The sequence below is a fragment of the Schistocerca serialis genome, chromosome 7 (assembly GCF_023864345.2).
Source record: "Schistocerca serialis cubense isolate TAMUIC-IGC-003099 chromosome 7, iqSchSeri2.2, whole genome shotgun sequence".
In the NCBI taxonomy this organism is placed as follows: domain Eukaryota; kingdom Metazoa; phylum Arthropoda; class Insecta; order Orthoptera; family Acrididae; genus Schistocerca; species Schistocerca serialis.
In genome coordinates, this window is record NC_064644.1 from 210670584 (window position 1) to 210684836 (window position 14253).

Sequence of the window (14253 nt, forward strand, 5' to 3'; positions counted from 1 at the left end):
ACAGCTTTAGGTGGTCTGTATCGTATTAAGTAGCACTGTACACGAGATATATAAAATGTAACACATTCATTCAGTCAAGTACAGCTCATTTAAATACAATTAACAGGAATCTTTAAATAATGGAAGAAGTCTTGTTGTAATATCAATTTTACGAAATTTACAGAAAAGCTAGTTACTGGTACTCAGTTTGTGTAACTGTCAGAAAATAATCACCTAGAAATGTTAGTGTTAAAATAAGTTCAGTGATTAAATGGAAAATTAATTGTCAAAATTCTGTTATTTCATAGAACATGAAAATTAATATTTTGGTTAGGTTTCTGGCTAACTGATGCAGTGAAAGTTACAGTCACTTTCAGGAGTTTATGTTTCTATAAAAACTTAAATCAGATTCAGTGTAATTAATTCTATAATTACGACTTCTAGAACTTTCTGTCATAAATAAACTATTATTTCGATCATTTGGTCAAAACGAGGTTATTAAGTAAAATTTGAACCTCAAAATCTATTTCCTCATTATGTAAAGTACTCCAAAATATGTTAGCATCAAAATTCCTGTTATAATTAGCGAGATAATACTTATTTTGTATCAAGTATTGTTAGTCAACCAGGATTCGGTACTAAATTTTAAAAGCGATTTAAAAATTACACTTGTTGTAGTCAGTCATTTATTAGACTGTCGTCAAAACTGAACTATAATTTCTTATGAATCGACCGATTTTAATTGTACCTCAATTAATGTGACTGTTGAACAGCACATTCAGAGAACTTGTATTGTTATGAAACTATGTAAGCAGTGAGCCTAAGAGTTCGGGAGCGAAAGTAGAGGGGCAATAGGGTGGCATTAGGGTGGCAGTAAAGTTGCAGTAGGGTGGCAGCAGGGTGACAGTAGGGTGGCAGCTGCTTCCAGTTAGTTCGACTGCATGATCTGTAAGGCCAGTTTCTTTGAGCTGAGCATTGTACAAATTTTCTGGGACAATATAAACATTAACGCAAAGAAATGGTTCAAATGGCTCTGAGCACTATGGGACTCAACTGCTGTGGTCATAAGTCCCCTAGAACTTAGAACTACTTAAACCTAACTAACCTAAGGACAGCACACAACACCCAGCCATCACGAGGCAGAGAAAATCCCTGACCCCGCCGGGAATCGAACCCGGGAACCCGGGCGTGGGAAGCGAGAACGCTACCGCACGACCACGAGATGCGGGCGTTAACGCAAAGAACGAACTATGTGTTGGGGTAAGTTATTCAGTATCATCGGCTTTTTAAATTAACGCTGGGATTCCTGCAGTGAAGCAATTAATATCATGCAGCCCAATTAATACTGAATCTATGGAGGAAAGTCGTCGAAGCCAACAAGATAAGTTCACGCTCCAGGGAACGCAGATTCGTAATCTACGAGTAAGCCAATCGGACATTTTTAGCTAGAACCTGGAAAAAAAGGTGTGTTAGAACTTTGGTTAACAAATCCGGAATAAAGGAAGTAATAGTCTCTTAAATTCTGTCTCTCGACTCTGGCATATCATTAGGTAGTGGCGGAACGTAGACACAATCTTTTATAATGCCCCAAAGGGAAAAATCGCATGGCGTGAGGCCAGTGAGCAGGATTTCCGCCGTACTGACCATTACAGCCAGTCCAGTGGTCAGGGACTTCAACGTTCTTCCTGGTCTCATGCTTGATCTGTGTTCAGTTTCTGACGGGCCATCCACTGGGCCATTTTACCACTGAATCAGAGGGGGTGCGATGGGGAGTTTCCCTTGTGTGTATAATTGCCCACAAGAATCGTAATATACTGCGTACTTCAACTTTGGAGTTCATTTCCAGTTGCCGCGCCATTTCACTTGCATACTGTGATGCAATTGTTATCGGACCACTGCAGGAAACCCAGAACACATACTACTCCCTTCTTTCAATAGTAGGTAACTCTTGTTGCTCAACGGCCTTAGCGTGGGACGACATCTGTGAATTACTTTTGGTAATCTCCTCGTAAGTATGGCAGAAATTGAAAATGACATTCGTAAAAAAAGTACTACACACTGCGCCTCTTTGAGTTCACGTCACTGATTGTATTTTGCAGGGCAGCGGTTCGCCATCCTTGAAGAGAAGACAGTGCTGTCGCAGATCCTGCGCAACTACCACGTGCAAACCTTGGATACCCCAGAGCACACCAAGGTCGCCATAGAGCTCATCCTGAAGCCTGTTGAAGGGATAGTGGTACGCCTGACGCCGAGGTAGAACGAGAGAAGCTGCTCGTAATTACCTCCTTCTCGAGGCACACTTTTCAAAAGCCTTGAATAAACATTCTTAGTTCCTATGACTTTGTAACACAGGCGTTACCACCACGTTAGCAGACACCGTGGTACTGCATCGTGTAGTGCATCCCTACGTAAACTGCAGAGGGCGTCTATGCTCAACCGCTGGTCCTCCAGCCTTCACTTCACATATTATGGAACTTTACTGAACTGTTCAGACCATCATGTTTCACACAACATTCTTCTGATGTCAGTAAGAGGTTTCTGTAGACGGCAGAATGTTTCATGGGCAGTTGCCGAACTGTAATATACGGTGGGTCTGCACCCCACCGACAGAACTTCGTAGACTATCGAGGACTCGTTACATAGTAACAATTTCATTATGATTCATCTTGTTTATCATTCCAGTTGCCTTTATTGCTACACATATATTTTCATGGCCGTAAAAAGTCCTGTAATATGGAATGAACAAGATATACAGGGCGAGACACGTAAGACATAACACCCCTTTTATTGCTTGAACAGTTCCAGATATCGAAACGATGTTTCCTGCAAATGGTAGTACGCTAGCGGGCAGCCACTTCGGTATGTGATGAAAAGTCTTAACTTTTGTATCGATCGAAATACTGAAGCAAGTATATTTTCTTTAATGGAATCATATGCTTTTCATAACAACATTCAGTAGCTCTTGCAAAGACTATTACAGTGATATAGCGCTTGTTAGTGTTGACGTTGTAACCTTTCGGAGAAGAATCCTAGAAATGTACAAAAACTGGAAAGCAAATGCCGCCAGAGTCCGCCAAGCAGAACGCTCACGCCTGGTTTCGTCGTTACATATGGCGAGACAGGCCTACGCTACTAAGATAAAATCTCATACATAAAGGGTCATCTACGATTTATGTGTATGGATCTACGGCATGTGCTACTTTCTGGAGCTTCAGATGGATCTTAGGAAAACTATTCACAACGTGTGTACGTTTCCAGCTTTTTGTGGAAACAACTACAATTGCGTCGGGCTGGTGTGCATTTAAGCCCTCGCGGTTGCTGCTTGCTTGTTGAAGCCGAAACAGAAACTTCGGTCGTTCAAACTTATAAACAACCCTAATCACAGGAAAAAGAATCTATTGTATAAACTTATATTTGAAAATAACAAAATAATGCCTGACCTGTCTTTGCCTGGAGGTGTCTCAATGCTTATTAAAGGCAAAACACCGACTACCGGACACATGTGTCTGTAGATACTATGCGAAACACAGTTTAAATGAAGTAAATATTTTATCCAGACTGACTGACGACATGTCTCTGCAAACCAAATACTTTTCTCTAAAAAAACCGTAGTTTTACACTTTGCTTAAGCATGTGCTCCAGTTGTTTACAACTGACTAAAAGGCACATTTGCAACTACCGTTCTAAAGAGAGATGAACAGATGAAAGAACATTGGATGATATGCCGCTGCACGTTGTGGAGATTTAAGTGCGCATATCGTCTGGCGGGGTTGGGTCTTCGTGACAGACTGCATTCTTCAGTGCTCTCCATAGAAATAAATCAAGCGGAGTCAAGTCAGGTGACCTTGCCGGCCACTGTACTGTAGCATTCCGTCCTATGCAACGAGTAGGAAACTTTTAATTCAGTGTTTGCGATGAACACTCGAAGAGCGAGCTAGGCAGCCGTTGTGTTGGTATCACACACACTCGCATATCCAGTGCTACGTCTTCTAGAAGAAAGGGTAGAAAGCAAGGAAGTGTGAGTAAGTATTCCCATTTAACACTTCTAGGATGAATTATGTTCCCGCAATGGAATTTCCTAGGATGCCGCGCCCTACGTTTACTCTCCACGGCCATTTATGTACATCATCAGGCCAGCGTGGATTTTCCGCTGCCGAGTAGTTCTTGTTACTTAAATTTACCGTACCGTTGTTCGTAAAAGTTGCCTTGTCGATAAAGAGCACACATTAGAAAAACGTAGAGTCGCCTCCTAGGCGCTGCAGAGCAAACTTGACTAAATTGTACCAGAGGTTGAAAATACCGCTACAGTTGTAAAGCTCTTTTATTGTTACACGACCGGTTTCGGGCTCTTATACGGCCATCTTCAGGCATCGTAACTTGGTGCTGTGACCCCCGAGCACCAAGTTACGATACCTGAAGATGGGCGTATAAGAGCCCGAAACCGGTCGTGTGATAATAAAAGAGCTTCACAGCTGTAGCGGTATTGTGAACCTCTGACTGTATAATGCTCAGTTGCGGATGTTCCTCCAACAGGATTGTTGGTCTGACTAAAATCTAAACAACGTTCGAAGTCACTACCTCAGAGTGCCTGATGTAGTAACAGATGATAACGGGGAATTCGTGTCGATGCAGGATAGGAATGAGACCCTTGTCTGGCTAATCCCACATTCCTTGGCAATACGTCTCCTGCCACCATGCGTACTGACAAGCGTCGTAGCCAGAGCAGCTTCATGTGCTATGTCAGTTGCAATCTTCGTCCTCGCCTTCTGACATGAAAGCTGCCTATTGGCACTAGTGACCTAATAATAGGTGCAAGTACCAGGCACGACGGACAGCGACAAATAGGGCACACATCCGCATACCACCGGACAGTTTCGACACGATTTCTTTGGTACTCGCCTTACGAAAGAATGCCTATCGTCTCATCATTGGTGCACATGTCTGCATGCAAGGAATGTTGAAGAAGAAATGACCTGCCGATATACGAGACGGTTCCTGGTAGTTCTGCAGTGCAGACAATAAGCAGTCGAAATGGTTTCTACAGCGATGTAGCGAGGCATGAGCGTTTCTACAATTGAAGCCCACGAGAAGGGTAGGCCGCGGCGCGCACCTCGCAGCGCGTGACACTGCAGGTCTTACGAGAGCCAGTAGCCGTCTCCAACTTCGAGCGACTGACTGTTTTAGGCGACTTTAATAATTCTTGACTGCGCGTTTAAATTCACACGAGCTCTCGATAGCACACGACAAAATTAAGACCTTTACTGGGTACTTACTCAATAACATATTGATTCCTTTGGCTCTTGCGCGGAACGAGGCGTTTCGGATGTGTGGTGGACAAGCCGACTAGTGTGACGTCACAAGTTCGTTGCGAGGCCCGTATATCTCGTTGGCCCCGTTTAAAACGCAACAGCCGATTCCGGCGGACTTGCCTTTCAAATGGTTCAAAAGGCCCTAAGCACTATGGGACTTAACATCTGAGGCCATCAGTCACCTAGACTTAGAACTACTTAAACCTGACTTAACCTAAGGACATCACACACATCCATGCCCGAGACAGGATTCGAACCTGCGACCATAGCAGCAGCGTGGTTCCGGACTGAAGCGCCTAGAACCGCTCGGGCACAGTAGCCGGCCGTACTTGCCTTCTAGTTTAAAAATATTTCGTAGATTCTTTTGTGAAGAGTTAGATCTCTTCAAGCGCTTTCGAATGCCACTAAAAAAAAGTAAACATTCTATTTAAAAAACTCGTACATACTTCAGTATCTTGATCGCTAGAAGAGTTAAGAATCTTTATCGCATACCAAAGGACGCGCCCTTTGCGTGTTATCGTCTGCCGAAAAGCTCGTTTCGATATCTGAAACCGTTCACGAAACAAAAGGAGTATCACATTTTACGTGCTGTTGCTACTGGAACAGCTGAGCATCGCGACATTTTGCCTCTCTTCCATATGCGACGTTTTATTGGCCTACTCATCATCGGTAAACCTGTCTGTGCTGCAGTGTAATACTGTTAAGGTACAACTAGCACTGTCGGAAAAGCAAAGCCGAGCATGACTGGGTACAAACTTGGGTGGAGAAAAGTAAAGGGAACTTTAATGTTGTTAGGAAAATGTACCGTGCGTGAGTGGACCAAGTTGCTTTCTAAGCAAGATGCACAGTGCATAGAAGCGACATCTACAATCTTCTTCTTGTTCCTTACCTTTGTTCGTTTCCTACGGGGTCTGCATTGTTATATGGTGTTAAGGGGAGGGGGGAACATTCATAAAAAATACAAACTATTTAAAAGATGTACCAAACCCACAATTTTGAAGACACGACAACGAAATTTTCTACCATGCTTAACATGAAATTAACACATTTATTGTTAAGTTCTTTGGATTCTATATATTAAACTTTTTAAGAATTTCAAAATTTTATTATCAAGACAAATGTGGATATCTTTTTCTCAGAAACTATACAAGAAATTCCTACAAAATTTCATCTGTTTAATCTTTTTGCTCATAGCAGAAGTAGATAGCGTATGTATGTTCAAGCACAGCCACGGCTGGGAGCCGTCGAGCTCTTATCAGTGATGTCAGAATGACATCATATGATGACGTTATTGATAAGAGTGCTGAAGTGTCTTATTGGTGACGTCATCAGATGACGTCATGTGATAAGGGTTATGACATGTCTTATCGGTGAAGTCATCAGATGACGTCATGCGATAAGGGTCCTGACATGTCTTATCGGTGGCGTCATCAGATGATTTTATAAGGGTGATGAAGTGTCTTATTGGTGTTGTCATCAGGTGACGTCATGTGATAACGGTGTTGATGTATGTTATCTGTAACGTCATTGAATGTCGTCGTGTATTTACTTGGCGTTCCTCTAGCTTATGCACTTATGTTTCAATTTCTGTTAAGAGTAAAAAATTAGTAATTTTCAGTGATGTGACGTTATAGCCCTATGGTTTTACCATTGATAACATCCATTGTTGTTTTGCTGTATGCATTCTAGCCGTGAGGCTAAGATTTTAATATTTTGATTTTATTTTAGAGAGGTCATTGCCTTCAAACTCTCTCTCTGTTCCTCTCTCCAACGCGCGCGCGCGCGCACACACACACACACACACACACACACACACACACTCACACACACACACATACACACAATGTTAAGGTAATAAAGAAGTAACTTTTTCACTTTGTTAGCGTTGTTTACTGTAGTAACAAATGTGTAGATACCATATATTGAGGAGATTATTTTAATCATGTTCATCATATGACTTTCTTTCGTGTATTATATTGCCCTTACGCCGTAAGTACTTGCAATGAGGATAGCAGAATGTGTGCTGCTGCCATGGATCATCGCCCACCTCCCAATCATGTAGTCCTCCACCACAATAGAAGCAGGTGGTAGAATCACCAGTGCCAGTATAGAAGAAACTAGCCTCTACTAACTTTTCTAGTCATACTGGTAGATATTTTGACCAATTTTTGAAAGATTCTTTACATTCTATCCGAGAACAGTACTGAGGCCATGCAGGTAGACTGATATGCGCCACCTTCCGTTCATTAAACATGAATTGCTTACATAAATCAATAGCTGCAGACCACACAAAGGGACATTTTGGAGAGTGACATAAATGTCTCACTAGTGGATCTTTACCCGGTTGCCAGTCACTCTGTTCAGTTTCGCAATAGATACATTTGACAGTATAATCATCAACATCATCATGTTGGCGATTAGGTCTGTAGAAACCAGCATGTGCTAGCTCTTCAGACTGCAAAAATTCTTTGAACCAATTTCCGTTTTGAAAGGTTTCCAACCACTCAAGAAATGTGAGGTACATCATGAAGCTAGCTCTCTGTAATCACTTAGCAGACACTATGCAGCTGCTAGTTTGACGTTCATAATTTATATTTTACATGTATCAAGAGTCCCTACACAAGTGTCTGGTAACTCATAAAGTTACATAATTATTCTAGCTTCTCTCAACTCTTCTTCGATAGAAATAATTTCATTGTCATGAGATGTATTGCCTGCAGCTCTTGAACCATGTAAGAAGAAAAGTCGTTCAACAAGTTCATTTGGATTATCCCAATACACGGAATCTACAGGGAATTTTTCTCTTCTTTTTACTGTGATACCTTTACCACTCTGAACGCTAGGTTCACATTCTGAAATATCATCACTCAGTTGATGATGTTCTTCTAATAATTGAGCTCTAGATTCTTCGTGAATTAGTTTTATATCTGGTTCCATATACGTCTGCAGACCTTTTATAATTGTCTGGTACTTGACACTCTTATTAGCATTAACAGGTTTATAACTAGCATAGTTTATCCTATGTGCATTAGTAGCTTTCAAAATTTTGCCATACGTTGAAAGATCAGCTTTTGTATATGTTTTCTTGGAGGGTCTCTTTCTAAACAGTAAGTGGTAGAGTCCTTTTGTTCCATTATACGATATACCATTAATAACTAAATCCTCCCCATCATTGTGAATGATTATTTTTTTCAGTATTACTTGGTATTAAACTGACATATCCTTCATTCTTCGTAATTTCTCTATCAACTTCCAACAATTTGTACTCTCACAAATCTTTTATTATGAAGTGACCATCATAATTAGTCAAATTATGAAATACTGCAGGTATAGTAAAACTAGATCTATAGTTTAAATTACAAGCTCGATGTGCTGCTCCACCAAACTGTCCAGTTAAGTGACAATGATCTCGTACTCTAATATCAGTCTCTAAAAACTGCTTTTTACATGTATGACATATTTTGGTTTTTTCAAAAAATTCTCTATCTTCATCAATCATATACATCTGCTTATTTTCTTGTAAGCACTGTACTAACTCATGTGAAACTGAAGTAAGTTTCTCAACAAACCACTTCATACAGTCTTTTCCTCTATATGAATAAAAATGTGAATGTTGTTCATTATAAGTGCAATGAATATACATTGCTGCACTGTAAGGACTGTGACTATGAACAGATTCTGAATGCGATTTCTCATTAGTTTGAGCGCAACTTGTAACTGGTTGCAGGATACATTCTATTTCAACATAAATAATAAATGGTGCCTTTTCCTTATTTCTATAATTCTCAAATTTTATTGTTTTATTTTCCTCACTTGGCATTATTGTTCTCACAGCTTTAAATGTGTTACAATCTTCTAAATGAATCTTTAGTTTCTTTTCAGTATAAAAGTAACACAAGCATCTTTCACAAAAGTGAGTTGACAGAGTATGTTTTGTAAGTGAAGATCTTACTAGACGAAATAAACTAGTAATGCAAAAGAAATGAAAACTGTTTGACAAACCAGACTGGAGGTTTGCATGTTTTTCACATCTTTTTTTACATACATAAACAGGTACAAAATTAAATGCTCTATTACGATCAACCTCCTTTCTAACTATCATCCAATCACCATTATCATATTGAATACCATACACATTTACAGACACCCTCGGATTTTTACTCTCAAATAGAGTAATGTGTTTCAGCTCAATTGGAAATGTAATACCTGTGAAATTAAGTTTATCCTCATGTTTCATATACCTAGACACTCTGCATTTATTCTGTTCCACAGGATAGAGTGCACGTAGTACAGCCCATTTGAAACATTTCTTGTCATTGGACTCTATGTTAACTACCGCTTTTTTCTTTTTAATAAATTCAGGCAACTCAACATCCTCTCCTACATGAAAACCTCCATTCTCAGTTAGGTTTACACAGAGTTTCACAATGTCCTTTAGAGCTAGCCCTGAACCAAGCTTCTGAAATGCATCAAATTTTTTCATAATTTTTTCTACAACATTTTCTATGTACCATGCTTCTGTATCACTTGAAATAAAATAGTCTTTATTCTGACAGTTAAGATGAATAGTATGTTCTTCACCAGAGGTTGGTTTTATAAATGTACATTCAAGACTACAATTGATTTTTAGAGGATGATTCTGTGCTTCAACTTTTGCTCTAAATAAATTAAAACATCTTTCAAGGAATTATCGTGGGTCTTGAATATTATGATTATATATTTCACCTGTACATAGACGTCTTTGGAATGCTGATTCTTTGTCAGCCCACTCTAAGTCAATATCACCACCATCACTTTCTCTTCTTCTCCTTAACTGGTTGTCATCCATTAAACTACACCTTCATGTATCTGATCAATACCAAGAAGTATCTGAATACGGTTTGAGTAAATGCAGTTTATATCCCCATTTTGAAAATGAGATCTTAAATTGCTCTCTAATTCCGAATAATCGTAATCACAAAATATAGATGCAGTTTTTGCACATGTTCGTAAAATGTACAGTATTTCCTTGAAATAATATACATGACTCCCCTCGTCGTTAAATATATACAGCTCTGTCACATACTCACATTCAGTTTTGACATATCTTTGATATGCTAAATAATGTTCACCTTTTACAAGCACACCATTAAGCAATTTCATGACCTTTTTGTAAATTTCACTGTTTTCATAATTCCCATTAATTTTAAATATGAAATTAAGCGTATTTTCCTTCTTAAAACATTCCATGCAACTATCAGTTTTCTTACTGTAAAGATCAACTACTTTAATGTTCCCATGCCTGGAGACTTTGTAGTACTCTACAGACATTTCGATATATTAACAGGACTTAAATTATGGTTAGTATTCTCTATAAAGTTATAAACTTTTGTGAATATAATTCAAAGACTCTTCACATAAATATAGTACATTTATTTATAATTATTAATAAAAGTTAAGGTTAAGACACACTATAACTTTACAAAACTTTTACTACATGAATGAGATTATGTGCTGAAAGTAAGTGTATCCATTCCATTAACCCTACCGTTGTAAGGTAGTCGAACTTTTCCGTTATTGAGAAACGTTAAGTATTCTTCAGACATGTCAGAGAACTGAGCTGGTAAAAAGAGTTTTTCTTTTTCAAGTTCTATTAATACAGATGGGTCAAATGGTGTGTTGACCTGCTTTGCTCCCACCACCAGAAACTTTTCATTTAATGGAAGAGCTGATGCTCGTGTAGTCGGTTTCTGACGACCAGCTCCACTGCCAAGATCATTTAATTTCTGCAAAGAAGGGTTCCTGTCTTGAAATATAAATTGTGTTCACTTACGGTGATGCTAATGCTTTACTGTACGTGAAACAGTTGCAAGTACTTACATTGTGTCTTGTTCTGTAGCAGATGTCTTCTTCCAAACTGGCGTCCTGTCTCTACACACAACACACACCGCAACCACAAGTGTGGCAACTTCAGATTCATCTGCCTTCTGAAGAGCTTATATAGTCAAATGAGCTTATAACGATTTGAGTATCTAAAAATTCTATGGGGTCAAAGACCCGATATCAACTGAAACTTCCACTCACATATTCCCACACTGTTTGCAATGTGTATAAGGTTATCCATGTGGGTCAGCTGATAAAGAGGTTACCATACTGGGATCATTTACATCAGAAAAATAGCATGCTCCACTGACATGAGAGGAGTGAAGGACCTTAGAACTATCTGTAGAGGTCAGACTCTAAAGGAGTTATCATGCTTAGATCATTTATCTTAACCAAATACAGCTTTCATGACATGCATGAGGTTATCTTAATAGGTCAGCTAGTGTATTAATGAACTGTGTTTGTTTTATCACATGTATAAGGTTATCCCAATAGGTCAGCTAATGTACTAATTAACAGCGACTGTTTCACCTCATGTATGAGGTTATCTGAATAGGTCAGTCAATGTACAAATTAACTGCGTCTGTTTTATCACATGTTTGAGGTTATCCGAAGAGGTCGGTCAATGTACTGCTTCAGAGTATCTGTTTCATCACAGGTCATCACTTCCAACAAGTTTGGAGCGTATTTTATCGCGTGTTTGAGGTTATTCGAAGAGGTCGGTCAATGTACCGCTTCAGAGTACCTGTTTCATCATAGATCATCACTTCCAACAAGTTTGGAGCGTATTTATACTGCGAATTCACTTCGTGCAAGCAAAATATATTTGTCAGAATGTATACTGTAATCTTTGACTGTCAGGGCTTCAAAACGACGAGCAATGTCTTTATGTTTAAAGAAATTGCTTTTAGTTAACTGTGTGATAAGAGTGTAGTTTCCACAGGATACTACGTAATAAACTACACTGTGCCCTATGAAGAGCTGGATACGAAAACTGCGGCATGGCTCAGCAGTCGTCATCACCAGCTGGAGGTATATTCACCTGGTGTGCCGCTGGAATATGTGATTCAGACAATTCATTCTATTATTCCGCCTCAAACACCAGTACTCGTTAAAGGTAGAGAAAAAGTGCTTTGGGTAAGAAACCTGCAACCTACATTTACGATCATCAACGTTGAAGATAAGGGATGTCCATCACTGCATGCACTGTGCATGATAATGGGAATTAGCAGGACACAACCCACAACAGCAAAATTAAATGTTGACTTGCTTCAAAAATGGTGGATCGATTCTACTCTTAGCAGCTTCCCTCAACAAAAGAGTCATCTGTAATTAGCTTGATGTTGATAGATGATTAACCTGCCTTCCTTTTACAAGAAAGAAGACAGACGACTTCTCACCATCTCTACTTCATCACTGATACCGACATCGACTTTTGCTGCTGTGTGCTCTTCCAAGTGCGTCATCATCATCATATTTTGTGTCGTGAACGTAGTGACTGTAAGCTGAACATTCCACTGTGATAGTGACTGTTAGTTCAGTGGTTCAGTGTGTGAGTATTTAGTTAAACATGCCAGTGAGAACAGATTTCTGCAGATAATAACTCAAGGTATCTGTTACTGTTCTATATTAATGAATGGTATGTGATTTGACTCTCGTAAGTCATGCAGTCGTCGTTTTATAGAGAACTGAATACTGTTAATTACTTGCATTACATTGTACAGCAATGTAATACATTTCGTTTTATTTTATAGTAATCCAACTGTTATGTTGTTTATCAAACCCTACCATTTCACAAATTCAGTCTTTCCCTTCTTCGTCAACACTTTCTCTACAAGATAAATATGTGGATAGTCAGTTTTCTGTAACTCATATCCATAAAATGAGCCAGTAATAATACATGATTGATTGTCTTGTATTATATATGTTCTTGGATTTGTTTCTTGAACTTTAACTATCTTAAATATTTAACTTGACCAATTTGGAGTGTAACCTTTATCAAATACTGTTTGATGCTTGCTGATTCTCACATAATCACCTATCTTAAATTTCTTTTTGGACTTATTCAGAGTCTGTTTTTTATTATATACTGTAGATAGAAGGCTGTTATCTTTAACATCACATGGCCTCATCTTAATAGTAGAATGTTTTGTTTAATTATATTTATCAATTAAATGTGGAAGGGGGTCAACCCATTGTATAGAACCTAGCGCTGTAAACTCTTTGAATATCAGTCCTTTTAAAGTTCTGTTAAATCTTTCAACAACAGAAGCCTTCAGATTAGAATAAACAGAATAATGTTGGATACGAAAACGCTTCTTTAAAGATCTAACTTTAGTCTGTTTGTAGTAATGCAGGAACTCTCTTACTATTTTTGTATAGCTTTTCAAAACCTCTTGATACTTCAGAACCAGTTTTTGTCCTTAAAGGTACAGCCCAAGAGTATTTAGAATATTCATCAATGAGTGTTAGTATGTACTTAGATCCTGAATTGTATTTAGAATATTCTCTCATTTCTACCAAATCAGCTTGATGTAAATCATTAAGTCCTTTTGTAATGACTGATCGTCTAGGAAATACTCGTCTAGCACTGTGATGCAGTTCATTAGCAATTCCACGCTGAGCCATATTCAGTGACATACTGGTACGAAAATGAGGTGATATTTATGTATTACCATTGTGTTATACAAAGGTATCATAGACTCTGATCATAACATTCACAAGTTTCAACATGTCTCTTACCTTGTGTGTGTGTGTGTGTGTGTGTGCGTGTGTGTGTGTGTGTGGGTGGGTGTGTGTGTGTGTGTGTGTGCGCGTGTTAGAGACAGGAACAGAGAGAGAGTTTGAAAGCAATGACCTCTCGAAAACAAAATCAAAATTTTAAAATCTTAGCCTCAAGGCTAGAATGCATACAGCAAAACAACAATATATATTATCAATGGTACAAACCATAGGGCTATAACGTCACATCACTGAAAATTACAAATTTTTTACTCTTAACAGAAATTGAAATTTAAGTCCATAAGCTACAGAAAAAAACATGTTAGAAATTGCAGCGCCAAGTAAAAACACGACGACGTTCAATGACGTCATAGATAACATA

At 38.8% G+C, this 14253-nt stretch overlaps 1 protein-coding gene across 1 annotated transcript in view; it reads left to right on the forward strand.

Moving 5' to 3' along the window:
• Nucleotides 1-6377, forward strand: part of LOC126412262 (cytochrome P450 4C1-like) — a 91974-nt gene extending 85597 nt beyond the window's left edge. The window contains exon 12 of the mRNA XM_050081767.1: nt 2079-6377. Within this exon, the coding sequence (XP_049937724.1) occupies nt 2079-2236 (158 nt within the window). The 3' untranslated portion in view covers nt 2237-6377. The remainder of the gene's footprint in view (nt 1-2078) is intronic.
• The last annotated feature ends 7876 nt before the right edge of the window (nt 6378-14253 follow it).